The 25825-nt window shown below is 40.4% G+C and overlaps 1 protein-coding gene across 6 annotated transcripts; it reads right to left on the reverse strand.

Moving 5' to 3' along the window:
• Positions 1–134: 134 nt before the first annotated feature.
• PRKAA2 (protein kinase AMP-activated catalytic subunit alpha 2) lies at positions 135–25432 on the reverse strand. Of its 6 annotated transcripts, XR_013230277.1 has the most exons (10): positions 25290–25432; positions 19547–19688; positions 17595–17688; positions 15514–15658; positions 13850–13937; positions 12764–12988; positions 11213–11714; positions 9577–9703; positions 8734–8845; positions 6642–6757 (listed from the first exon to the last, which is right to left on the reverse strand). XR_013230277.1 is itself a non-coding variant. In XM_077333598.1 (9 exons), exons 1-9 carry the CDS (start codon positions 25387–25389, stop codon positions 6522–6524), a joined length of 1659 nt encoding a protein of 552 aa, XP_077189713.1. In that variant the 5' UTR covers positions 25390–25432; the 3' UTR covers positions 135–6521. The 6 variants fall into 6 exon arrangements, 4 of the variants coding, with proteins under 4 accessions (XP_077189713.1, XP_077189715.1, XP_077189714.1 ...); XM_077333598.1 differs by lacking the exon at positions 8734–8845 and having other exon boundaries at positions 135–6757; XM_077333600.1 differs by lacking the exons at positions 8734–8845; positions 25290–25432 and adding an exon at positions 18286–18349 and having other exon boundaries at positions 135–6757; positions 19547–19694.
• Between the last annotated feature and the right edge of the window lie 393 nt (positions 25433–25825).

Here is a 25825-nt window from a genome sequence, read left to right on the forward strand (position 1 = left end):
CTCTTCATCTTTCAACATTACCTATAGTTTACAAAGTTGCCACCATATCCTTGAAATTTGAATCCATGCTTCCTTGTATATGTGTGAAAATATCTAAAAGGTAAGATCCACAGTGGTAGCTTTAGCATTTGAAGTCTTGTAAGGTTATAATTTGTTTATTTTTGCTGAAAAGCAATTTTTTCTCATGAAACAACCAGCACATACAGTGTAAAACAAACCTTTTAAACACAAGCAGGTAAACTACAATCTGATTTGCAGTTACTTAGCCTTCATTTTATGCATAAAAACAATTTGAAGGGAGGAACAGTGTGTACCTTTTTCAATGCTGATGTACATAAAGCAGCAATTAATTAAAATAGTTACATGTTGCCTTTCTATAAACCTAAAACTGAAGCTTAATCTGAAGCATTTTTATGAAGCAGTCTGTAAAGCATTGTATTTCACTTCCACTTGTTGCTAGCACAGTAATTGACATAACATAGATCTCTCCATTATTAAGTAACAGGAAATACAAATATACAGCTTTTTCAAGCTTCTCTTGGGCAGAAATGGGTGATACTCTTAATCCAACAAATTACAGTAGTTTTCAAGGTCATACCTGTGACCATGTGGCTTTCAGTTTTGTTTCACACACAAAAGAAAAAAAACTGCTAGATTTACAAAACATCCATATGTGAAAAACAATGCAAAGTGACTGTTTCCAGCAACAAAAATAAATACTAGTGTATTTACGGTAGCTGTGTTAGAACTTTGGGCGATGAGGATAAACAAACTCCATTCAACCAAAAATGCACAGTGGAACACAAGAAGTCTTGAGACAAATACCTTACATAAATAAGTTTGAACAAGTAAGGCAGCTTCAACAGATGATTCAAGGCATTTGAGAATCAAGTATAACTGACAAAATAGCAGAAGGGTAGCATAGTTTAGCTGATTATCAGTTTCCTTGTCCATTAAACTTGTATATAAAGAAATATTGCTGTCTAAATGCATAGAAAACTGCATTTACTAGCGTTATGAATGCCTGCTTTTTCAGTTATCTTTGACCTTCCATAATATGTTTTGCAATTAGAGCATGGCTTACTTGCATGCACATGAAAACCTGTGTGCACAGCTGCAACTTCAGATTTGTATCCAAAGCAGCTCTCACTTCAAAAGAGGCAAGGCGCTTCTTCAGCTGAGAAGTTACTTGCTTTTTCTGATATGGAAGCTGTTGTAAGGAAAATGCCAAAGAGAGGTCTAAGAGTATTTACCATCATCCCTATTTATATACTATCTGCTTGTCTTATTGTGTTCATAGTCTATTATGCGATCCAGCGCTGTGCAAATATGAAAGTCTTCTATGCACAAATTCTTTAAGTGCAAAGGTCAGTGCCTGTGGAGCTGCTATCTTCTTATGAAATGAAGGATATGCTGCATGGACATATTTCTGAATTGGAACATACTGTTTTTAATACAAAGATATGTGAAAGCTCTGGATTGGGCTGATAAGAAAGAATTATAGATGAAATCCTGGAGAATAAAATCAAGCCCCAAAGTAACCGTATACCATTTGGCATAGGGCTGGGCAAAGGAGAGAGAATAAAATGCAGTGCTAAATTTTAATGGGATAAATTCAGACTGATTGTATTGAAAGTGTAACCTTGACAGAACTGCCACTTGTGGCATTAGTCATCCATCTACTGAAAGATTAGTTTTTTTTGACACGCAAATTTAAATGTTAAGGCAGAGTAAGAACACAGCAAGCCCTTCAAGTTTCACAGAGAATCCCTGTCCGTGGGTTACTGAAAGCTGCACAGTAGCTGCGGAAACAATGGAAATAAATCATTTACGACTTTAAGCAGCTGATGCAAACTCAAGGCACTGTCTTCGTTTCTCTAGTACAGGCCAGGCTTTTTCTCAAATCGATACACTGCCACTATTATGAGCAACAAACAGTCACTAAGCTACAGCTGTAAACTAAATTACATCAACCTGTAACAGAACGTTCAACAAAACATACAATGATTCTACTAAAGCTGCAGCAATGATCAGAAAATGGAACTGTTTTTCTTCCACCGGCAGGGTCCCTGCCTGAAATCTTGTTAAAGGCCTACACAGGATCATATGGGCCGTAATGAATGACCCACCCCCAAATGATGACCAAGCTATTCATTGTGCCATCTTAAATCTTTACAAAGCCAGAACTGCTTTTATGACCTCTCTTGCAGCACATCAATAAAAAAAAAAAACAGTGGCTGGAAATTATACTTTGGCTTCAAGCCCAACATGCTTCTTTGAACCCTTACACTAGAACAAAATGTAGGTGATGGCTACTGGGACTGTGAACTATCGGGACTATAAACTCTTTGACCAAATTCTGAAGCCAAAAGGCTGTTTAAAAGATTCCAAACTCTACACTGGCACAGGCCTAGCCTAGGAGCAACTATTTTGGCAGAGGTTTAAATACCTGATGGCTAGACATTTCTAAATTCTACCATTAAATGTTTGTTCCACAATTATGTAAGTATAGAAGGTCATGAACGATGATGAACCCGCATGGGTAGCTCAGCAGACAAATGAAGCTTTCATTATTTCTAATGGCCTCCCGCAATTTGGACAGATCACTAAAGCTACATGTAAGAACCTTCCAGTCTGCAGGACTTTAAAAGGTTTTACTGAGTTACCAGACGTTATTGTGAATATCTTTTATCATTAGTGCATCAGTGTTAAAAAGAGGTGTAGTGCAATGCAAGTGCTAAAACTTAATGCGCCTTATATCTGTCCTGCAGGTAAGGATGACAACTGGTCAAGAGAAACTTGTTGCTTTTTATGTTTCAGGCAACCTTAAAGACGATGAGATACAATTTCAGCATTATTGGTACTAGCAAATGAGATGGTTTTATGAATGGAGCAAGTAAGACTTTTCTTTTTAAAAATTCTGTTCGTGACAGACAACCTGATGCTAATTTGTTCCTCCGATTTAGGATATTTAAAAACTCTTGAACACAAACAACATAAAACTCTTTATCTGGCAGGTGGAAAATAGAGAATACCTCAGAAGAAAGAGGAAATAGAACAGCTTTGTTCTTTCTGTAGCAGTATAGTGCACCAAATATCTTAAAATGGCAATGTTTTAACGAAGGCCTTACCTAAAACTTCAGCACCTATGGTGATTGTTTTCTGCTCATCTTATTCGCCTTGACTTTACTTCAGCCTGTTTTTCCCCTTCCCTCAGACAACAATTAATTAAGCCTAACTGTTAGATGAAAAGATGATTATATTAACACATCATTAACTGAATCTTGACACTATCCACACAATCTACCCTTTCGTAAAAGAATTTTAAATTATGTGTTTGGAAATATGTTAAGGAAAACTCATTCCTTCAGCGAATAGTTACAAAAAAAAGAATGAACCAGATGTTATCCCTGCTTTATCAGTACACTGGTGAAGGTCTGAATCAATTAAGGTTTAGAAGTATAGAAATGCCATATAGCCTGGAACAGTATTGCCAAATTTATTTTTGCACCTAAAATGAAATAAAATCCATTCTGTGTGCTATCTGCTCTTTTACCAGAAAGGTAAATTTGGCTGCGGTCCTCTCAGAGAGGATATAATTGGTAGAGACTCAAGTTCTGGAAGAGTATTTGAATTGAAATGCAAAGCTCTCTGCACTCCCAAGACCTCAAGGGCATAAGTTTGAATCGCATAAGAAGTACGAAGGGCAGATGACTCTGCCAAGGCTGCGTTTTGTTATATATTCTGGACAACGTAAATGGCAATTTGGCCATGTGTCACCTCCTCTGTTCTGGAAATTCACATTCAGTTTGCCACATTCAGTGTGGCGTGAAAAGATTGCCTTGAACTTCTGCGGCTTGCAGTTAGATGGAATGGTGGTGACATGGCTTTCATTGATGTCTGCGGTACCTTCATCAGGGCAGAAGGTCAATATTTTTACAATTATCACTTCAAAGAGTCAATAGTATACCACTTCATGAAAAAAGCATACCCTAAAAGTGGACTATGTGTGATATTTTGAGAAGTACTTATGTTGCTCTTAGAAAATATTCATGATGCAAAGTTCTAGAGCAGTCAAATATTTCTGGATCTCTGGGAAGAGGAAAGAGTGAAGCTGAAGTGTCTATAATATAACCCTGTCCATTGCCCTGTAACAGATGAGACTCAATTCCAGATCCTTATACTGCTGTGGCTATTAATATTTGACCTTGGGCCAGTCACTGGTCAACCTCATCTACTTCATGAGGGCTTCATGATAATGGAGTAAGGGTGAAAGGGGATTATACATGCTATCCTGAGCTCAATGGAGAAAGGACAGGATTTAAAAAAAATCAACCATATTTTAAAAAGGTGCAAAAAGAAATGAGTTGGGAATGAGGAGAGGATAGCATGAAATGCATGATCTTATTCCCTTTAACAGATGTTAGCAGATCTACAAGTTGCTTGCAAGCAAAACACGTGAATGAAAAAATGGTGATACATGATACAACTGGGGGGCGAGGAGAGGTGTGTCAGAAAGTAAAAGAGAAGATACAACAAGAGATAAAGAGGAACAAGATCATTACATTCTTAGCTCTGGGAAGCGAACTAAGTTATTTTCTACTTGACTCCTTTAGTCTCTCTAATCATCTCCATCACCCTCATGTCCCTTGAAATAACCTGGGCTTTTCCACAATTCTTTTGCTTTGAGCAGGTTGTGAGTTACTTTCTGAATTGGAGAAATTCTCCACGCTCTCACTAATGGACAGTCACAGAATGTTTGATCTTCAGCACCAAAGGAGTTAATTTCTTATTTAAATAGAGAGCTGTATTTGGATATATTCAGTGCAAAGCATGGCCTGCAGTGATTGATGGAGGGCTAATAATGTGATTAAGAGCAGGCTTTGAGTATGGCTTATGAGCTCTAGTAGGTGGTCTGAACTTAACAAGCCCAGGCCAATGAACAGCTGTGAGCACAAGGCAGTTATGAAAGGCTGTGTGTGTGGGGGGAGCCCTTTAGAGGGAACATAAACTTCTTAATGCAAAACTTTAATTAAACTGTGAAAATGTTATCGTGGGATGTTTACAAAATGAGCCAATAACCCTGGTGCTGCTACCATTCCACAAAAGGCTTGTTTAGTACTCAAGTAATTGCTGATTTTCTGATGAGATAGCAGGGAGGGTTACTTGGCCTCCACTGTCACTACAGAGCAGCAAACATGGACCTAGTCCACACATTACAAGCATAGGCGATGCCTGGGAGGTGTTGCAAAGAAGACCGACAAGTATGATCCTGCAACTCTGGCAGCACCCTTGTATGCCAGATCTGTGCTGCTACTAGTTTATTATGGGCAAACATTGGTAAGAGAATATACCCATCCATTTCTTTTTTAACTCTTCAGTTCACAGATCTGAAACTTTCCACTGGAATTAAACTAAATGTGGTAGCCAAACACGAAGTAATCAAAATTCTGTTCCATATGTAACACTTGGGAAAGGACTAGAAAGAACAGGCTTATTTGTGCACCTGGTATTCCATAAATTGTGCATCATTCCTTGCTTGCTGCCATTAGAAATAAGGTACTGATTTTATCATAGCATAACAAGGCTTTGGGAGAACTGCCTTAGAATGAGTAACCTAGTGCCTTCAGCTACACTGATTGGCATGTGTCAGAAAATGGAGGGAGGATCCCTCTTAGCATTTTTGGTGTGATTTCAGTCTTCCACAGAAGTGGGGTTTTGGAAGAGTCCCATAGAAGGACTATGGACTGCAACAGGTCACTTAATACACAAGATCTACTTTCAATGAGGCCCATTGTATCCAATGGGGCCTAATCCCAGGAAAGTGTTCTTAAAATCACACCATTCCAAAAGCACTCTAGCAAAGAAAAACATTGCACTACAACAGACTGCCAGGCCTGCCAACAGAAGGTTTCAAGTGGAAGATTCTTAGGATTAAACTTGCAAATATCTGTAATCAGGGCTACATATATAAGCAAAAGGTACCTTTCAAATTGAGTTATGGGCTTACTAAATAGGTGCATTCTGAAATCAAATACATTTACTGAATTCTTTGAAGGAATAATCAAGTCTTCGGGAACATTATTGCACTGATCTATGCACAATGCCAGGGCCACTGGGTTCTGCAATAGCAAGCATTTAAATATTTTGGCAGCTGTTGCATTTTCTGTAGACTCTAATTTGGGAGTGGCAACCAACAGCACCATCAGCTACCAGTAGCTGGATAGGGCCCCGGTCCTCCTCCTCCTTAGACTACCAGTCTCTCCACTGCTTCAGCTCATCCTCCAGCAGAAACATTCCAAACTTCCTGCAAAAATAAGGCAAGCTCTGCCACTAGAATTACATACATGGAGCCATATTTGCATATTTCCCATATTATACATAATACATTCCAGCTATAGAAATTGTTTCTACTTTCAGAAATAGGCTTTCTTTGCTACTGATGCTCCATGTTTTTCTTTTGTGCACCTTTTGCAAAGGTCTGACCCTACCAAAGAAATCAAGCTTCTTAATTATACCTTTCAGCGAGCGAGCGCCATGATGAGACTGGCACACATTTCAAAGAAATCCATGGTGTGGCTACCAAGACGTGGTGTTACAGAGGGCATGCTCCCAGTCAAGGAGCCAGTGAGGGATCCTGGGAGCGACTGGCAATCGATAGTGGCAGAATCAAAACTCAGTCTTGGTCTGTGCAAACGAGCTGCAGAGCATGAACGCTGAGGTGTGGAAGAACCTGATCTTTGCTCCATGACATCATCTTTAAAGGCATAAACAGATGACATTAAAACATCCTGTCACATTGATATAAGGCTGACACCAGTTCTGTTCCTCTTTCCCACTGACCATTCCTCTGCCAGCAAGCAAAACATAATTTGTTATGTCCACATTCAGGCACTTTAACAAGCAGAGGTTTGTTCCTTGCCATCAAATATTCTACATTTTTCGGCAAAAAATAAGCTCAAATTTGTAGAAGTGCCCGAATATATAAACAGTGGTGCCCGAATATATAAACAGTGATATAAACAGTGTTGGGGTCCCAGACTTCCTAAACTAGGATTTTAGTTCTGTACATGGAGGAGAAAGGGGGACAGTAAACACATTAACCCAAAGAATTCAACTAGTAATTCCTTTTCTATTCTTTTTACTTTGAGTTCACTCTCACTTGACTCCCTATTTTTATCAAGTCCAGTCCCCTCTATTCTAGAGCAACTTCCTTGTTTTGTCTGAAATGCCCCCTGAACTCTTGTTCCTAGGAACAAGGCTGAGGAGGGTGTTTCCAGAGCTGCCAAGAGCCACCATGGTCCCCCAGACAAAGATTCTACTAGGGCCCTTCCATATGACCTTGATCCAAGCCAAATATCATAGTGACAAAAATCACGTGGCGTGTTGTTACCATGAATTTATACCAGGGGTTGCCAATGCGGTGCCCAGGGACACCAGGGCGCCCACCGACACCTTGTCTTGTGCCCACCAAGTATTTTTAGGAAATGGGTAGGATCAGATAGTGCTTTTGCCCAGCAAGGCTTCCAATTAACTAAGGAAACTTTATTGGCTTTGCTGATTTTTTAAAATATGGCTTTGGCAGCAGCTGTAATGACAACACGATGATCTCCACATTGTGTGGCTGGCTCTGCCTCCTGCAGCAGCCATTTTGTTACTGTGCCCACAATGCAATGCCAGAATTCCAAATATGCCTGCAGTCTCAAAACGCTTGGGGATCCCTAAAGCATAGTAAGAGAATAGGCCTGTCTATCCATCTTGTATTTATTTATTTTCTTTATTATTGATGTTCTGCCTTTCCCCCATTGAGAACCCAAAGCAGCTTACATGGTCCCCCTTCTCCTTTATTTTATCCTCACAATCCTGTGAGGTAGTTTCAGCTGTATATGACTATCATCCACTAAGCTTCCATTGCAGAGCTGGAATTTGAACCTAGGATTTTCCAGATTCCAGCCCAACACTTTAACAACTACGCCATGCCAGACATAACTCATCAGACGATAAAGTACAGGTGTGCATTTGGCATAAACCAAGCTGAAAAAAATACCTAAAACATGCCTTACTGGTATTTTTCAGGTATTATTGAAGTTGAATACAGATCAGAGAATCTGACTGGCTGCTAGTATAGCTGAGCCAGAATAAAGCCAGTTTTTCCCCCAGCTTTTACTTGGGTATATTCAGCTACACCAAAGATCATCTGGGGCCCTCCAGGTGGCTTTGCCCCCTTCCAGTTTTGTCCCCACAGTCGCATTCTGTCAGCACTCTGGGTATTTCAGGCTGCCATGGGAGAGCGAGGAGAAGAAGCTGCACTCCATGGGTGGAAGCCATGAAAAATCTCCAGGAGATCTAAACCTGTGTAACCTCTGGGCTCTATGACATAAGATATCAATGACAATAAGTACAAGGTACTGTTAGTGAGGTGAACTACTGTGTGTTTTATGTTGAAATTTGCTTTTTTGTGTGAAGTTAACCAAAGAGCATGCAAATCCAAAGTTTTTCTCTGCATTCTCCTTGAACACCCTGCCCCCCAGAATTCTAAAAAGAAAAACAGAGATGAAAAATATTTGACCACAGTACAAATGAAATTGAAACTGAAAAGGTTTGTTCTGGTTCAGTTGAAGCAGTAAAAAATCATAAACTTTCAAGGGCGGGAACGAAAACGGGCTGCTGAAAAAGTCTGATAATAGACAGGAATGCTAAAATGGTCTACAATAAAGTTACCAGAATTATCACCTGCTTCCAAATTATTGTCAGTCTTTCCAGGATGCAAATTCCATTGTTCCAGCATTTCATAGGCCAAAACTGGGCTCTCCTTATTATATTCCAAGTTGTCTGTGATTATGGCCTGAGTAGAATGCATCCCCACATTGTACATTATTCAGAAGTATACTATTTCCGTTGCATGCTTCTTTCAATTACTTCAAATTTTTGAAGAGTTAACATTTACAATCTATCAAACAAGAAAGGGGGCAGGAAATGTCCAAGAAGGTGCCTTAAGGATGAAAATATGCTAGAAACAGCATGGTTCTAATTAGTTAATGATTGTTCAAAATTTACCCTAACATGCATGTGAAATAGCTGCTTGTGCAGTGTGTGCTGTGCCACATGATCATGCACATCCATGTAAATGCACGTGCATCAGCCATGATCCACCACATACCAGTCACAGCCTTAACTTATAGAGGTAGGTGAACTCTAGAGAGAATGCTGAACCTCAGCAATTCCCATGAATGACATTTAAACAAGGCATTCCCCTCCTCCCCTGTTGACAATGGGGGAAAAGATTTAGCAGAAGACATTTCCAGGCAACAGAGTCTGTCCCTGGTAAACAGGGACAGTAGGAACACATTTTTAAACGTTATCGTCTTAAACTCTAAGGTAACACAAGATAATAAATAGTTTTAAGTACTATTTTGAGAACAGCAAAAGCCATAAAAAAGCCATGGGGGAGAGGGGCTACGGTGATGGCTAAGGGAAGAGATGGCAACATTGATAAATGTCTTGATTTTATGCCACAGTATTCTCTGTCCTCTATTATATTATATGCATATGCTGCCTCTCCAGAAACCTGCTTACCATCAATGCTTTTAAAGTCCAAAAGATAGCTGCGATTGTCAACCTGATAGAGCTGCACACTCATTTTCACATAATTTCCCGTTACTGGATTCTTCCGACGGACTCTAAGATGATAGGCGTTCACCACCTAAAACATGTAACTGGCTTTCAGGGGAAATGGAATTTTGGCATAAGAGAAACAGCAGCCTTTTATTTATACATCAGTATTACACATTTCAAGAAGAAAACGCTACATGACTGTACTTTACGTACTGTCAATATCCTAGCTTTAAAAAAAGAGCAAATTTTCCAAAGCTGTTCAATTAGTATATTTCAAAGTATATTTCGTACTTCTGACACAATCATTTTTTCCCATTTCTTGGTCACCAACATTTTTAGTCCATATGTATAGACTTCAAGAAGCCAGTGTCTAGCCTCTCCATTCTGGTGACATTTTCGGTCCTGTTCTGTAATGAACAATTATTCCTGCACATCCCCCCTCAAAGCAATGGCTTTAATCTTCTGCAAAATCACTCTTTGCTAGTCTACCTGAAGTTATAAGCTTCAACCAATAAATGAAAAATTGGCTTCAATTATATTTGTGTCCACTTGACTCTAAAATATTATCTGGGAATTGACTGTGCATTATATTAAAATATATGTGGCAAAAGAAACTACAGTGTTTGTTCTTGTGTCAGGGCTGAATCTTACAGCTCATGTTTCATTTTTCACCATGTCACTGATCTACTACAGGAATGATGGGTACATCAAGCTACTGAGTCTTTCCCATTGCCTGCTGCCATACCAGTCTCTAAATCCCAAATAGACTTCTGCACAATTGGAGGGAAGGGCTTCAGCATCTCACACTGCTTTTTAAACAAGGTCTCCAATGAGTGTCAAGCCCATCTAGATCCAGGGTCTACTACATTTGTGGCAAGAACAAGCCTAGTTTATTCCAGGGATCTTGTGCTTGTCTCCCCATTGAACACAGAGCTGAGTTCACAGTATTCCTGATTTGAAAGAAATCAAAATTTGAAATGGAGCAGTTTTAAAAAATTATTTCTTGTCTAAATGCTGGGAATCTAAGGCTGCAACCCTAAGCTCGTTTGCTGAAGAATAAGCCCCATTGAATAAAATGGAACTTCCTTTTGAGGAAATATGCATATGATTGCATTGTAAATCCTGGTTTACATCCTGTTACTAAATCCTGGTTTAGTAACATTAAATGACACGATTCAACCATCACAACAAACTCTGTGAGCTTGTGGGGAGGGTGATAAGCCTAAACCTAGGCACATTTGTGCCATGTCTCTGTAAGAAAGGCAGAACAACAAATCAAAATGAATCCAGTGCTGGGGTGATACTAGCTCTTCCTCATAAATATCTAGCTCCTTGGAGGTGGCAATAAATGCATGTCACTGACAACTTGAAGATGTTTTATGTATTGCTCAAAACAGTGCATGAAGCAACTATCCTGTGGCAAAAAGATGAACCAACTGGAAAGTACAACATTTTTACAGTGAGATTTAAAGGATAGTGTTGCATGATTTTATCTGGCCTTCATTATTCCTGCTAATCATGTGCAATTCAGAATTGGCATGGACCTTGCAAGACAAGTGCTCTGGACAAACAGCCACAACACAGTGGCATTCCGTACCTTCCATTCGAACTCCAGATGCTTCATAGCACGGTAGACTTCGGCCATGATGTCATAAGGCTTGCTTTGGCTCCGTATTCCTAAGTGCCACTTGGCTTTCTTCACAGTCAGTGGTTTTGGCTTAGTGGTATTCAGTGCATCTAAGGGACATTTTGCCTTGGGACTATCTGCTACGAGAGGAGGCATCCGCTCTGGGTGGGGTTTCACCCCTGGGGGGATGTGCATAGTGTCGTCCATAAAAGAGCCAGTGGGAGGGCTGGAAGCGAGGTAGAACTCACTGGCTTGGTTCATGATTCTCCGATTGTCAATAATGAGGTGGTATGCTACTGCAAGCTGGTCTTGGGGATCCCCACTATACAAGCTGGCCATCACCTCAGATTCAGGGCACTCAAATTTCTCACATACTTCTCGCACAGCATCATCGTCGATGATATTCGCATCATAAGAAGGATCCTCTGGGAATAAGTAACTTGGTAGTTCCTGTTTGAACCATTCATGTTCTCTAGAAAGGGGTGAAAAAGCCTATGACTATCTAATGACAGAACCAGTATCAGTCATCATGAGAACCAAGCCATAGCATTAAATGACAACAACTACATTGTCCACTGATGTAAAATATCAGCTGATGTACGCCACTGTGACACTAAAGGCTGTGATTTAGATTACTGACTCAGCATTGTTTTTGATAAGGTTCTGGATGTGACCCATAATGGTGTGCAGTCACAATAAACAACTGAGACAAAGAACTAAGTGTTAATAATTTAGTATAACATCGTTAACACCAACAAAGCCCCCTTGTGCACATGTCACAGTCTTATTAATCATATGCTATGACAGTGTGTTGTATCCCTGAAGGCAGGGACTCAGGATATATTCCCAAGGACCATAAAGCTGAGCAAGAATCAGTAGAAGAAAGACAAGCAGCAGTATGGAGGATTATGGATTCAGGTGGGTAGCTAAGGATGCGTGTTTCGGACTGTTTCAAGCCAAATTTGACCCGAAAACGGCTCGTTTGGGGCACAAAACAGCCCGAAACATTCTGAAATGCTGGTTGCCAGCATTGTAAATGGCAGAAGTACAGCCCTCCGAAATAGCCAGAATGCATTCTGGAGCATTCCAGCTGTTTTCGGCGGGTGGCCATTTAAAATTTAAAGAGACCACAGGGAGCCAGGAGCTCTCTACTGTTGCAGGTGGGGCTCGCTCTGCTGCTTTTAGCAGGTGCCAGAAAACACTGAGGATAGCATTTCTTCCCTCCTTCTCCCTGGAACAGGAACTTTGGCTCAGAAGGGATCCAAATCTGGCTCTTTCTGGTTAAAATCCAATAGTCTAAGCATGACACCATGAACGAAAAGGATCTTGTAATGTGAAGCCTACCTTTTTTCTTCCCATGACTTGCCTCTGAAAAAACTAATGGCTTAATGTAGCATTGTGCTTATCTCTAGCCTAACAGTTCTTTTCCAAAATCAACGGAATTCTGAAATTTTTTTGAGGATGTCAGCTAACACGATCCTCTTCATCACTTCCAAAAGCAATTATGACACCAAAACTTACCGTATGTCCTTAATGGTTGCTCGTTTAAGTGGGTCAACCTGTAGCATATGCATAAGCAAGGTAGCAACTGAACGGTTGAGGTATTCAGGAATGTAAAAGACACCTCCACGGATTTTTTTAAAGAGTGTTGGGACATGCTCATCATCAAAAGGAAGAGTCCCACACAGAAGAGCATAGAGAATTACACCACAACTCCAAATATCAACCTCTGGACCAGCATACAACCTGAAGAAAAGGAGGACATTGTTTCTTTAGATCATGTGGATACCACAACATCTTGCATGAAGCCCCCATGTTCTCCTAGGATCTCTGGAAGAGCAAGAGGAGAGGAATGGCAAACACTCATCCTTTCTCAGAATGACATTATAAAGAGTAGCTGTTTATTGTAACATCCACCCTCCTCTTGTTCACTGTCTGGAGCTCCCTAGACATTTTTCTTTTGATTTCCTTGTCTCACATTCTCCATATGTCTCCAATACATTTTTTGCCACTCAAGTTCTTTAGGATATCTGCTAACCAAGATATGTCCAGTCTCCCTGCATGCCTTGGTGCAGTGACTAGAAATAAACAGTTCCTGGAATGGCCTAGGATAAATCACAATCTCCATCTCTTGCCAAATCTTGGAATCTCCCCTAAATACTTTTTGTTCTATGTTTATGTCATTAGATTTTTAACAGGCCTCCCAGTGATTGGGCTTAGGGTGGTGCACACAGATATAGAAATACAATAACAGTAGAAAAATTAGACTTAAAATTAATTTAAATAAACAATAACAAGTTAAAGCAAGTTTAAAAAATGGCAGTAATTATGTATTATTAATACTGATGATGATGATGAAGTCTTCCGGAAAATTCAAGACGATCAATATGTAAATAGATGGCCCGAAGAGTGGGTGGGGCCATAAGTAGGTTTCTACTGTTTATTTATGGAAACCTAAATTATACATCCTGCAGCTTAGAAAGCTGCCAAGAGAACACTGACTAAATACATTCATGAACACCAGTTTCTCAACCATTGGAATAAATAGTCTTTTCAAAACCATGTTATTGATTTTTTTAAAGGGTATCCAGTGGTTTGATATCCTACCTTCCAGAGATAACTTCAGGTGCTGCATAGTTGGGTGATCCACAACTTGTTCGCAGAAATTCACCATCAGACATCATGTTGGATAATCCTAAAAAAAAGATACTCCCATGTCGGCATACTCAAATGCACCCAAAAGGTAAGGTTAGGAAACTTTGGACACTAATACAATGAAAAAACAGAGAAGGCAGAAAGCACTACAGAAAGAACAAGGTAAATCATACAGTAGCAAAACAACAAAACAAAAAATGAAGCCATAAAACAGGATTCTTGGAAATGTGGCAAATCTGCCTAATCAGAATAGTGGTACAATATCTCGTGTCACACAGTAGCCAGTTTGGTGTAATGGTTAGGAGTGCGGATTTCTAATCTGGCATGCCGGGTTCGATTCTGCACTCCTGCACATGCAGCCAGCTGGGTGGCCTTGGGCTCACCACAGCCCTGATAAAACTGTTCTGACTGGGCAGTGATATCAGGGCTCTCTCAGCCTCACCCACCTCACAGGGTGTCTGTTGTGGGAAGAGGAAAGGGAAAGTGACTGTAAGCCACTTTGAGCCTCCTTTGGGTAGAAAAAAGCGGCATATAAGAACCAACTCTTCTTCCTCTTCTTCTAACCAGTTACTCTGGAGGCCAACAACAGGACACATGGGCTGTCCTGAATCCCAAACTGAATCACATTTTTAGGTCCGTGCCCATCCCTAGTTATTAAAATAACTATCCCTAGTTATTATAATAACTAGCCTGGCATATTGTTGTGTATCTTCAGAGTAGCTCAGGATAATATGGTGGATCAAAATTTTGCCATCTCTGCTTGAAAGCACATGATCATACTTGGTGGCACAGAGCAATGAGAAAAAAATAGACTTATTTCAAATGAAATAAAAGGAAATCAAATATTGGTCAGGATTAAATACAGAAAGAAACTACTACCATAGACAAATCTTTAACTCTTCTTCAAGAGGGCCTTTTTGTACATGTAATAGGATTGCACTGTACAGAACAGTTTACAAACTTACCTGAATAAATTGTTCAGGACTGTGGTTTATACTGCCGTGTAAAATTTACTGTAAATAGGATCCTATTATGTCTTTTCTGTATCTTTTAATGTGTCGAGTTAATAGTTATCCTGTGCTTCACTTCTATCTTACAGAGTGTCTGCCTCGTTCCAGACTTCTACAATTCTAGGGCATTATTTACTGAATGTCTCATTTTATTTCTTGTACTGACTCACTATGTGTAATCCACCTCGAGTCCCTGTGAGAAAAGCAGACCATAAATAATATAAATAGAGAGTTAATGGCGGACATTTTGGTGGTAACTCTTCATCACAAATGGGCTGTTTCAGACTACAGTTGGGGACAACATACAAAAAGCAGTTCTCCCCACACAGAAAACCAGATGTGAAGAAGAAGCTTTCACCTTGCCATGGTCATTTCTTCACCAAATGTTATGAATGGAGTGGTAGTCAATCCTAGCCCAGCTAAATTTACTAGCCCAGCTAAAACTAGGCCAATGTTTATAAGGAGTGAAGATTTTCACAGTAGGAAAGAAACTGCTAACAGTGATGAAAATTGACTCCGGGTTCTTTGAAGGATGTGAGCATTGACGCACTGTAGCAAGTAGTTTATAGTTGATTGCATTTTTGGAATGCTGCTGGGGTCACATACCAAAATCAGCTATCTTGGCATTCATGTGTGCATCCAGCAGCACATTCTCTGGTTTCAGGTCTCTGTGAACCACCATATGCCGATGACAGTAATCCACAGCCGACAGAATTTGCTGAAAAAGGCGCCTAGCTTCAGCCTCTTCAACCTACAAAATGTGCAGGATGAGAAAGAATACTCAAGGATTTTTGAAAGGTGTCACAGCAAAGAAGGTTGTGTCACTAACGAGTCATAAGAGACAGAATTACAGTGAACAACACTAAGCAGATGTGGGGCGGGGGGAATCTGAAGATGACACTTCCAGGCACAAGTCTTGGAATCAAAAATGCTAAGTCATTAAAGACTTGTAAGCTACCGTCACAAGTTAACTAGTGGCTTTGAAAATATTCAGTTACCACTACCATATGCATGGACATTCTTTCCTCCCAAACCTCCACAACATGGAGGAACCTGCCAGAGGTCACTCCTCTTCTTTCAAAAATCTTCCTCATAGCCTTTCATTCTCATCCTGAGCTACAGTGCCAGGCAGGCCAAAAGGACAAGGAATGCTTTATCTCCCCACTGTTTTGATATGACTCAGGGAATAGGAGAACTAAGGGGAATGATGTGGTAGCATTTAAAATTGATATCCTTCCCATTATACTATTAAGTCATGCTGTCCACTCTGCCACCTCATGCTACTCTCCATATGCATTAAAATGAGGTAGTGAGGAAGTGCAAGCTGGCGAGGTCTGTTAACGGAAACGCTAACAGTTTTCAGGCCATTAACTGATGAACCCCACCCATTAATCATAACGCTACAGTCATGAAGATTATACAGTATATTCTATAACTAAGAATAATTATACAGTTCATTACAATATATTTTTTGTTGGATGAATTAGGAACAATAGATCAAATTAGGAAAATTTAAGACTGCTATGAGGAAAAAACATATTGTTCATTACAATATATTTTTTGTTGGATGAATTAGGAAAATTTAAGGCTGCTATGAGGGGAGAAAAAAACACCCTTATACTAAATGTTACCAAGAGGCAGGCAATGACAACCCCCCTTAACGTCACCTGTCTTAAAAATCCTACAGAGTTGTTACTAGTCAGTTGTGACTTGACAGCCATTTTTTTTTCTTTTACAGAGTTCACTTGGTAAGTTTTCAGTTATCTAATGTATTTGGTAGGAAGCATTTCAACTCTGCTAGTGGCTTTATAAGGATTAAAGAGAACAACTTCATGTTCTTCTAACCTGTGAACTGATGCAATGAAAATATTTTTTATCATTATTGTTGCTACAGAGAATTTCTCATTATAACCGTTTGCCTCAGTTTTAGGAAAAATTCAGAAAAACAGGAATATTCAGTTTCAGGAAAATTAGAATAAATAATAAGATTTTTTTTTAAGATCATCAATGAATAGAGCTGGTTGCCTGTAACATATGCATTTACAGAGTACAGCTATGGTCTGCTTAGCCTGAACTTTTGCCTAAATTCTAGGTAATTCTATGGCTCATTGTTATTGCTGAGCAATTATATCACTAACTGATGATCACCAAGATATACTGAAAAGAACAAACAGGTACTTTGGATTGCCCAAAGCAACCAGCGCAGTGTCACAAAACACTATACTGTTGGTTATACAGTTATGTACAGGCATATTTCTGCACACTTTTATGACTACATACTATCCCAACTGAGTTTCACTGTAGAATTTCCACATGTAGTACATATTTTTAAATAGGCCCTTCTCCACAATAAACAGTTCTGAGTAGTATAGGTTAAAAAAAAAAACAGCAAGTTTGGAAATGCTGGTATGTTCCTAATTTCATGAAAATGGTATGCAACCTGAAGCACAATGAACTGGAAGAATGTTTTCACAAAATATTACCGAAAATAGCTGCAAATGAGAAAATGGCATGGTAGTGATAGGTCAGCTGCACATCATTACAATGAGACTGTGATAAAACCAGGCCTATGTTTAGCCTTAATATCCTTAAAAGAGTCTCATTAAACAAAACTCTCTTGTTACTTGCTCTATTGTCTTCCTATGGCTGCCCGCAACATATTAACCAATGTAAGAAAATCTACTTACACGTCCATTTTTACAGATGTAATCAAACAATTCCCCGCCAGACACATATTCCATAACCATGAAAAAATCTGTTGGTGTGCTGATGACTTGATACCTAAAAAAAAGATAATTTCTTGACTGAAAAGCTTTCATCAGTAAGAAAATAGTAAGATCTTAAGATATTTCACTAACCTAATGTTTTCCTCAAAATAACCAAATTTCACTTTCCACATAATAATTGCTTTCTATTTCTGAAAGTGAAACTGACATTTTCAAGATGTAAGCACTTATAATGTCTTTTGGGGGCTGTAGCCAAAGGATGTTATTTATTTCTTTACTCTTTAGATAATCCTTTGGAATGTTTGCTTGATAAACCCACCTCATTTAGAACTAACTCTCTTTTTTCAGATTTCCATTTTTGCTAGAGATGTGCAAGAATGTCTAAAATGCCAAGGCAATGCTCAAAGTGTAAAGAAGGTACAGTAAACCCGAATTCTGGTATCAACAGAAGCCAGAAAAGTTATGTTACAATAGCAAAAGCACTTCAGTGCAGAACTCACTTTTGCATATAGAATCTGCCGCCTGACTAGTTAACTAGGATAGCGGTATAAACAGACAACATTTTATTAACTGCCGGCATCAAAAGACAGATGAAAAAAGCTTCATAAAGAATAGCAGCAACTGGATGGAGAAAGACACTGGTTATCCTTACACTGTGTTTGTAAAGTTGTCCTCTTCTTCTTCATCCTCACAAATCTGTGAGGTAGACTGGATTCCTGTCCAGACCAGAAAATCCAGGATGGAAATGATTACAACAATACGGATCTAACAATGCGCAAATGCAGCTCTGGTGACTCTTTCTCTCCAACTAGAAGATGTCAATCTATCTGGGCTTATGGTTAATATGTCAAGTTTTGGTTAAGATTTATAGAACAATGTTTAAACATATGTACAAAGCACATGATAAAAATGTGTTATATCAATGCACTGTTCTCTTTTCTGTATGTTAACTTGGATTAATCTATAAAAATATTTTTTAAATGCATCCACAAAAAGATGTAAATTCATAGATTCCCCACTGTGCACTTAAACCATGTCTCAACATAGAAAGTACCTTGCTGGATCATATCCAGGTCTATCTACTTCATTGATGTGTCTAAGAGTGTCCAGTAAGATGCCCATAGAAAGATAATGAACAGGAAATAGAAAAAAGCCGTTTCTTCTTGTTTGTTCCCAGATCTATTTGCCAAAGTATACTGTTCAACTTGGGTAATAAAAGGGTTGTCTCAGTTTATGTAGACATAGAAGTCTTATAGCGACCCATGTCACTCTGAGTAAGCCAAACTACAATACCAGCCTAAGATGTTGAAAAAACGTACTGCATAATTTGGTTTCTTTAAGTTGTAATGTGAGTCCTGAGAAGAATGGAGTACTAATGCCCAAATAAATAATACAGTTTCTTTCCTCATATGAATAGTCCATCATTACTGAAAGGAACTCAGGGTGGCATACTGAATGGGATTTCTTCATTTACCCCTCACAATGACTGTGCAAGGTTAGGTTAGGGCACTTGCAACATAATCCTAAACTGTTGTGTACCCTTAGGTTTACCAACAATGTGAGAAATGTTTGGGATTGCACTGCTAGTGTGCTTCATCCCATAATCCACATCTATATCCCTCTAAATCCTATCTTCAAATACACTAGAAACACACAGGAAGACCAGAAGAGCAACTTGTTATAACATCCCTTCACACAAATAATGTACCAAATCTAGCTGTTCTAAATCAACTGTATTCTAATACAGATCCTGTTTATTTTGATTCAGAACAATAATATAATCTTTGAAACTATTAATTAGAGGTTCACTCAAAATACCTGGAATGCAGAAATGACATTATGATATCTCTTTTTTTGCTCTTTGCATGTGACACAACAGCAAAACCAGAGGGAATGGCAACAGGAAGACTTACAATTTGATAATATGAGGATGCCGGAAAAGTTTTAGGTTTTGGATTTCTCGTTTGATCTTCCCAACCACATCCAAACTGCGGATTTTTTGTCTGTTCAAAATTTTGACTGCCACTTTGTGTCCTGTGAGCTGGTGTTCTCCAACTAAATTTTTTTAAAGTGGAAAGTGAAAGAAATGTCAATGCTGAAAGAAAAAATTAAGTAGCTGAAATGTGATTTCTATGACTCATCTAATTATCACAAGAAAACTCAGCTTTTTGAGATTTCTGGCTCAAAGCTAGCCCAGACCGTACCCAAAGAGTAGTTGTCAATGCTATTTCATCACATTGGAGGGAGGTGAGCAGTGGGGTGCTACAGGGCTTGGTACCAGGTCCGGAATTTTTCAACATTTTTATCATGATCTGGATGATGGGGTAGAGGGACCACACCTTAAATTTGTAGATTACTCTAAATTGGGAGAAATAACAAACACCTGAGAAGATAGAGATGTTCAACAAAATCTAAACATACTGGAAAAGTGGGCAAATGAGAACAAGCTACAATTCAATAAGAAGTGCAGAGTTCTACATCTGGATAGCAAAAATGAGAAGCATGCATACTGGATGAGAGATGCACCTCTGGGAAGCAGTATGTGTGAACATGATCTTGGGGTACTTGTGGAATGTATGCTAAATTGATCTGACAGTGTGATGTGGCAGTAAATAAGGCAAATGCAGTCTTGGGCTGTATAAACAGAAGTGTCACATCAAAATCACAAAATGTTGTAATCCCACTGTATACTGCAATGGTCAGCTCATGCCTTGAGTACTGTGTGCAGTTCTGGAGGCCTCACTTTAAAAGGATGGTGCCTCGGGGGCTGCCCTGCCACTCTGGCGCTGGCTCACCTTCAGTGCTCTCCGGCAACCACCATGGCTAGGGCTCCCCCTTGGCATGGCACTGAACAGCTGCTTCTGGCAGTGCCCCCCAGTGGGTAGCGGAAAGTCAGGGGCACCGGCGGGAAAGCAAATGAAGCAGGGGCTCAGGCGGCAGCGATGTCCCTTGGCAAAGGACTACCGCCCCCCCCCCCCCCAGGTCTCAGTAAAACTGTCAAGCGTTCTGGTCCTCGATGATGAAAAGGTTGGGGACCACTGATCTACAGTGCCTGAGGTCTCTCTCTCTATTAACCTTTCCTGACCTTTACTTGTTCTCAGTCTATCTTAAGGCTTTGAGGTAACAACATTTTGGCTCTTTTGAATTCAGCCTTGATGATTCCCCAAGTTAGAGCTGTAGTTCCCTTGACTCTGTGGACTTCAAGCTTGAACAGGACCTGGTTAGAGCCAGGAGCTGTTTCCAGAGTTGCAGCTTACCTGAGGAATCTGGAGCTCTACTTTTTACTAGAGTATGGTAAAACCCACTCCTCTGAGCTGCCCAGCCATTTTCTAAACTGTCACTGGCTTTCTACAAGTAAGTTTCTATTTGGATACTTTTATAAGTTTCCATGATCAGGAGATGGCCACAGCTAGCCCCAAGCACACAGTTGGTTCATACTGTTCTTTTTGCATAAACATATCAATTGAGCTGTGTCTCTGCTTACGGCGTATACAACTGAAAAAGGAAAAAAATCCTAAATATGCACAAGCTCTTGCTTATTTGTCTAGCAAAACTTATTTTCAAATAAATATGCATAGCCCTGCACACTTCTTTTCTTAAGGTTCATAACTAAAATGAAAACCAGCCAGATGCAGATAGAAATTTGGAGGGAGAAAGACAAAAAGTGAGTATGTGTAAGAGGTCTTTTGGGGAAAATGACCCAGAATATAATCCAAGATTTAGTAAAATTAAGTATTTTAAAACAGAGCAGCATCAACAGTCATTACAGTTAATGTGTAATAATTAAGATTGGCTGCTGCTGTTATTGTTTGTAAGCAGATATTTCAAAATTTGTTACTAAAGAAACTTCACAAGATTTTTGTCTTTATTTAGGAACAGTCTGATCCTCCTCCTAGAAATTACCCATCAGCAGCTCCTTGTGCTTTACCAACTAGCACCGGGTAATATTCCTGCTAATTTCCTGTCTGCAGACATCCAGTAGCTCTCAAGGAGAATTGGTTTCAGTTTAGCATTTTTGAAAAAACTGTGTTGTAAAATGCAGTTTCATTTAGGAAAAAAGCTGATCCCAATAAACTCCAGCTACAATAATTACATTACAGGCGGAAATGATTAGTTTTATAAAACACACCAAGGCAGAAAGCCTTACATTTATTTTCAGCAAACACTGGAATGGCACTATGTTAAGAATCCAAGAATGTTTATGGAAGCCTAAATTAAGGTGAGGGAGCAGTAAGAGTACAGAGTTTAACATTTCACTTCAAAATCACTGGATTTTATAACAAAGTGGAATTGCAGCCACGGCCCAACTACAGCAAGGGGCAGAGTGACGAAGCAGGAGCTGTGTAAAGGGTGAGCAAGTCACTATTATTAGCAGAGATAAGAGCTGCCTGAATTCCTTCCTCCATAAGAGTGTTCCAAAAATAAAATGCCTCACCATGCTTCCAATCAAAAGCCTTCTGGCTTGCCCTTTTTATGTGCTTTGATACATTCTGAAAAGGTAACTGAATAGTTAAAAAAATCCTCTGCTATATAATTTACATGTGCAGTCTACAGATTAACTATGACCTGAGGTCAAGTAAAATCCTGTGCTTCTACGTGTTAGAGGAGCATGCATGACCTTGCAGTCAGAAAAGTTGTGATTTCAATTAAATTCTCTCTAGGAATGCTTCAAATGACAGTGCCCCAAAACAGGAGGCAGCCTAAAGCATTAACATTTTTTCACAGCCTAGAAACACTCAATCCTCAGGTTATCTGCTGCTACCACCATACACAAAAATAGTGCTTTTTATACCCAGCATGTCCAGATACAAAGGAAACTGCTCTACATCTAATAACTGTGGCAGAGGAAGATATCCTAGCAGATGAGTTTTTCTTACCTCTGCAGCATATAAGCTATCCTTTTTCTGTATCTGGTCATCACATTAATGCACTTCACAGGTTAGATTCTAAGATGACGCCCAAGTTCCCTTCAGGGCCCCTGCTTCCAGTAGTCAAGGTTACAATGCTTCTTCCGCTAAAAGCGGGTCTCAGGCAATGGAATCTTGACGCTTCATGTTTGGATGTTAGTGCTGTCAGTTTTTTGACTCCTGCACCTTTACTAGCAGCTTGATCTGCTGATATTTATAGGTGATAGTGTTTATCTCTACAATGTTTAAAAAAAAAAACAACAACCCTGCACCAACCATTTCTTACATCAGGAAGACAATTATGTTAGGCCTTTTATTTCTGGACAGTTGGCAGCCATGTATTTCCTTAATAGATGGACACATCACACATGCCAGCTGTACATACACACTGAAGAAGAGAGAGGCATAGACATTGGGAAAGGACATTGCTGAATAATGTAGGCAGTTAGCTATTGCAGCTGTACCTGCACATACTACATGCTGTGAGAGATCTGTGGCTGCAGCAACAGCTTCTTCTTCTTCTTTCCATTAGGGAATCAAGGATATATACCCTATAATCCATTTTGCCAAGACACCACAAGAAGCAACAAATAGTGTAATCCTAAGGACACTTTTCCTCAGGGTGAGCTCAATTGAAAAGCCTTGAATATACCTGTTTAGAGTTGCTCTCTAGGTGGGGGAACAGACCTACATGCAAAAGTAACACAACACATTATTGACTTAATGGGCAGAAAAAGTTTGGGCAGTTCTTCAGCTTTCTCTCTCCTGTTGTCTACTGCTATTAGGAGTCCTGATTCCATCATTTATCTGGAATCTCATTCTCCCAGCCTAACAATACAAAAACAGTTTCAGCTTCTCACAAACACAGTCAGGAATTAAAGGATGTTTTGATAGACTCTAGTCCCCTAACGTTAAGAGTGATAATTTGTGTTTTATTTCATATATATATAAAACTTATCTCAACCTTTTCCTTACCACAATTCATGAGGGGATAAAAAGAGATCAACCCACCCCAACCAACAAAGCAAAAACATGCTAAAGGTGCTGAGTAAACCACCTTCTCCTCATCTCTCCAACCCTTTGTATGTGGGTTTCTTAGTGATGATACATCAATTAATAATTAATAATAAACAGCCTGTTTGAATTATCTATCATTTGCTTACTGTAAGCAACAGAGATACACAGCTATAACTGTTTCATTCCCTTGGGAGCAGTTAAGACTGCTTGAATGTCTTAAGAGGTGGAGATGAGAGGGTTGTTTGTTTTGTAGCATAGTAACCCGGGCCCCTGTTATGCTGGTGCCTATTGCCAGAAAGCTAAGCAGACAGAGATGGTGTTCCACACAGTCGTTTAACATAATACAATGTCTAAAAAAGCATCTGCATTGAAAAACAGTATCTCTCTGAACTCCTAGGTTTACCTGGAAGAATAGTAATACATAGTTCAACTGAATTTTGAGAAGTTAGGGACTAGCACTCTTCCCTAACTATAAAAAGCATGGTCAGTCTGGCAGGCAACACCCCCACCCCCTGAAGTTACCGACTCCCAATACATTTTGGTAAGTCTGCTTCATCTCTCTGTATCTGCAGCTCAAACAACACCCCCCCCCCAAGATAAAACAAGACACTCAAGTATTTCGATAACATGCTTGTTTGGTTGCCTGGAGATGACTCTTGGTTGCCATAGGTGAACAGGAAATATTGATTTACACGCATGGGTATTTTTTAAAGTGTTAGTAATATTATTAATAGAAAAGATACAATGTAAGGGGGTGGTCTTGGTTGGAGGAAAGATACTGAATGCTTTAAAAAAAATTCACTACAAACCATACTTGCAGACATTTCCAAACAACCATGGAAATCCTGAAATAGATGTCATCAATTTTTGGAGAAACAAAGTGATTTACACATGCACAACCCCTCCCCCCCATTAAACAGTAGCAGGCAATGACAACTTCCTACATCTTCCCATCTGGAAACATGACTCCTCAGAGTCATCATATGAATGTTGTTTGCTCTAAAGGTCCATGGCAGCTATTGGGAATTATGCAATTAGCAGGGTTATGCTTTGAGCCGCAAATATCATTCAAATATGACAGGAGCCCAGCAACACTAAGGGACAACAACCTATTCAAGCATATGCTGGAATACAGGTTCCACTTGACTCCCGTTTTATTTTGTAGTTAAAAACCAACCCATCATAAGATGTAATGAATGATGATAGCCTGGGGAAAAGTTGAGATCTGTCCTTTTTCATGACCACATTATGCCAAGTGAGTCATTAAATGCATTTATCTCACCTTCCCCCCCCCCCCCGAGCTTCTCACCAGGGGTTCCTCAGGTGGTATAAGCAGCGGGCAGGGGAGGTCAGGCGCTTGTATGGCCACTCTGGGCTTTGAAGTGCCTGCTGTCCTTCCCTAAACCCCATCACAGCCCCTCGCCAGCCAAACCCTTGCCAAGTCTCTGGAGCATCCCTTTGTCTTTCTGAACGCGAAAAACGGGTGGTGGTAGGGGGGGGGGATGCTACGGGATGCATGCGGCGTGTTAGGCGAAGCGCCCGGCGTCTGCACGGGGTGGGGTGGGGGGTGTTCAGCCTGGCCCCCACGGGCATCGGCATCCCCTGAAGAAGGGCTAGGACGAAGAGGGCGGCAGGGCTCGGGACGAAGCCTCCCCGCCTCTCCCCCTCCTCCCCCGCATGCGCGCTCCTGTGGCGCCCCGACATGCCTGCCCTGCCCAGCCCCATACTCAGCTCTTGACTTTGCCGAAGGTGCCGACCCCCAGCGTGTCCCCCAGCACGTAGTGGCCGATCTTCACCCGCCCGTCATGCTTCTGCGGCTGCTTCTCAGCCATCTTCGCGCCGCTTGACGCCGCCGCCGGCCGGGCGGGACCACAATGCAGCAGGGCCGCCGGGTGGGGGGGGGGGGGAGACGAGACGGGCGGCGACAAGACAGCGCCTGGCGAGAGGGCGGACAGGTAAGGGGCGGCGGAGGCCGAGCTAGCCGGGCCGAGGGCTCCGCAGGGCAGAAAGCGGGGCCGAGAAGCCGTCTCTTCTACCTCCTAGTCCTGCGATGTGGTTCCGCGAAAACACTCTGCATATGCTCAGGGATTCTCTTTTCGTATCTCTAGCCCGCTCCTTTCCCTTAATATTGACCGAGATCACGTTTAGTGACACAAACCTGACTCAGCTGAGGCTCCGATTTGGTTGTTGAACCGGACTTGCGGTTCTTTTGGGGACAGGGTAAAAACTGGAATGGCTTGGAACGGGCTGGAACATGCATTAAACAAA

This window comes from Paroedura picta, chromosome 4, assembly GCF_049243985.1.
Source record: "Paroedura picta isolate Pp20150507F chromosome 4, Ppicta_v3.0, whole genome shotgun sequence".
Classification (NCBI taxonomy): domain Eukaryota; kingdom Metazoa; phylum Chordata; class Lepidosauria; order Squamata; family Gekkonidae; genus Paroedura; species Paroedura picta.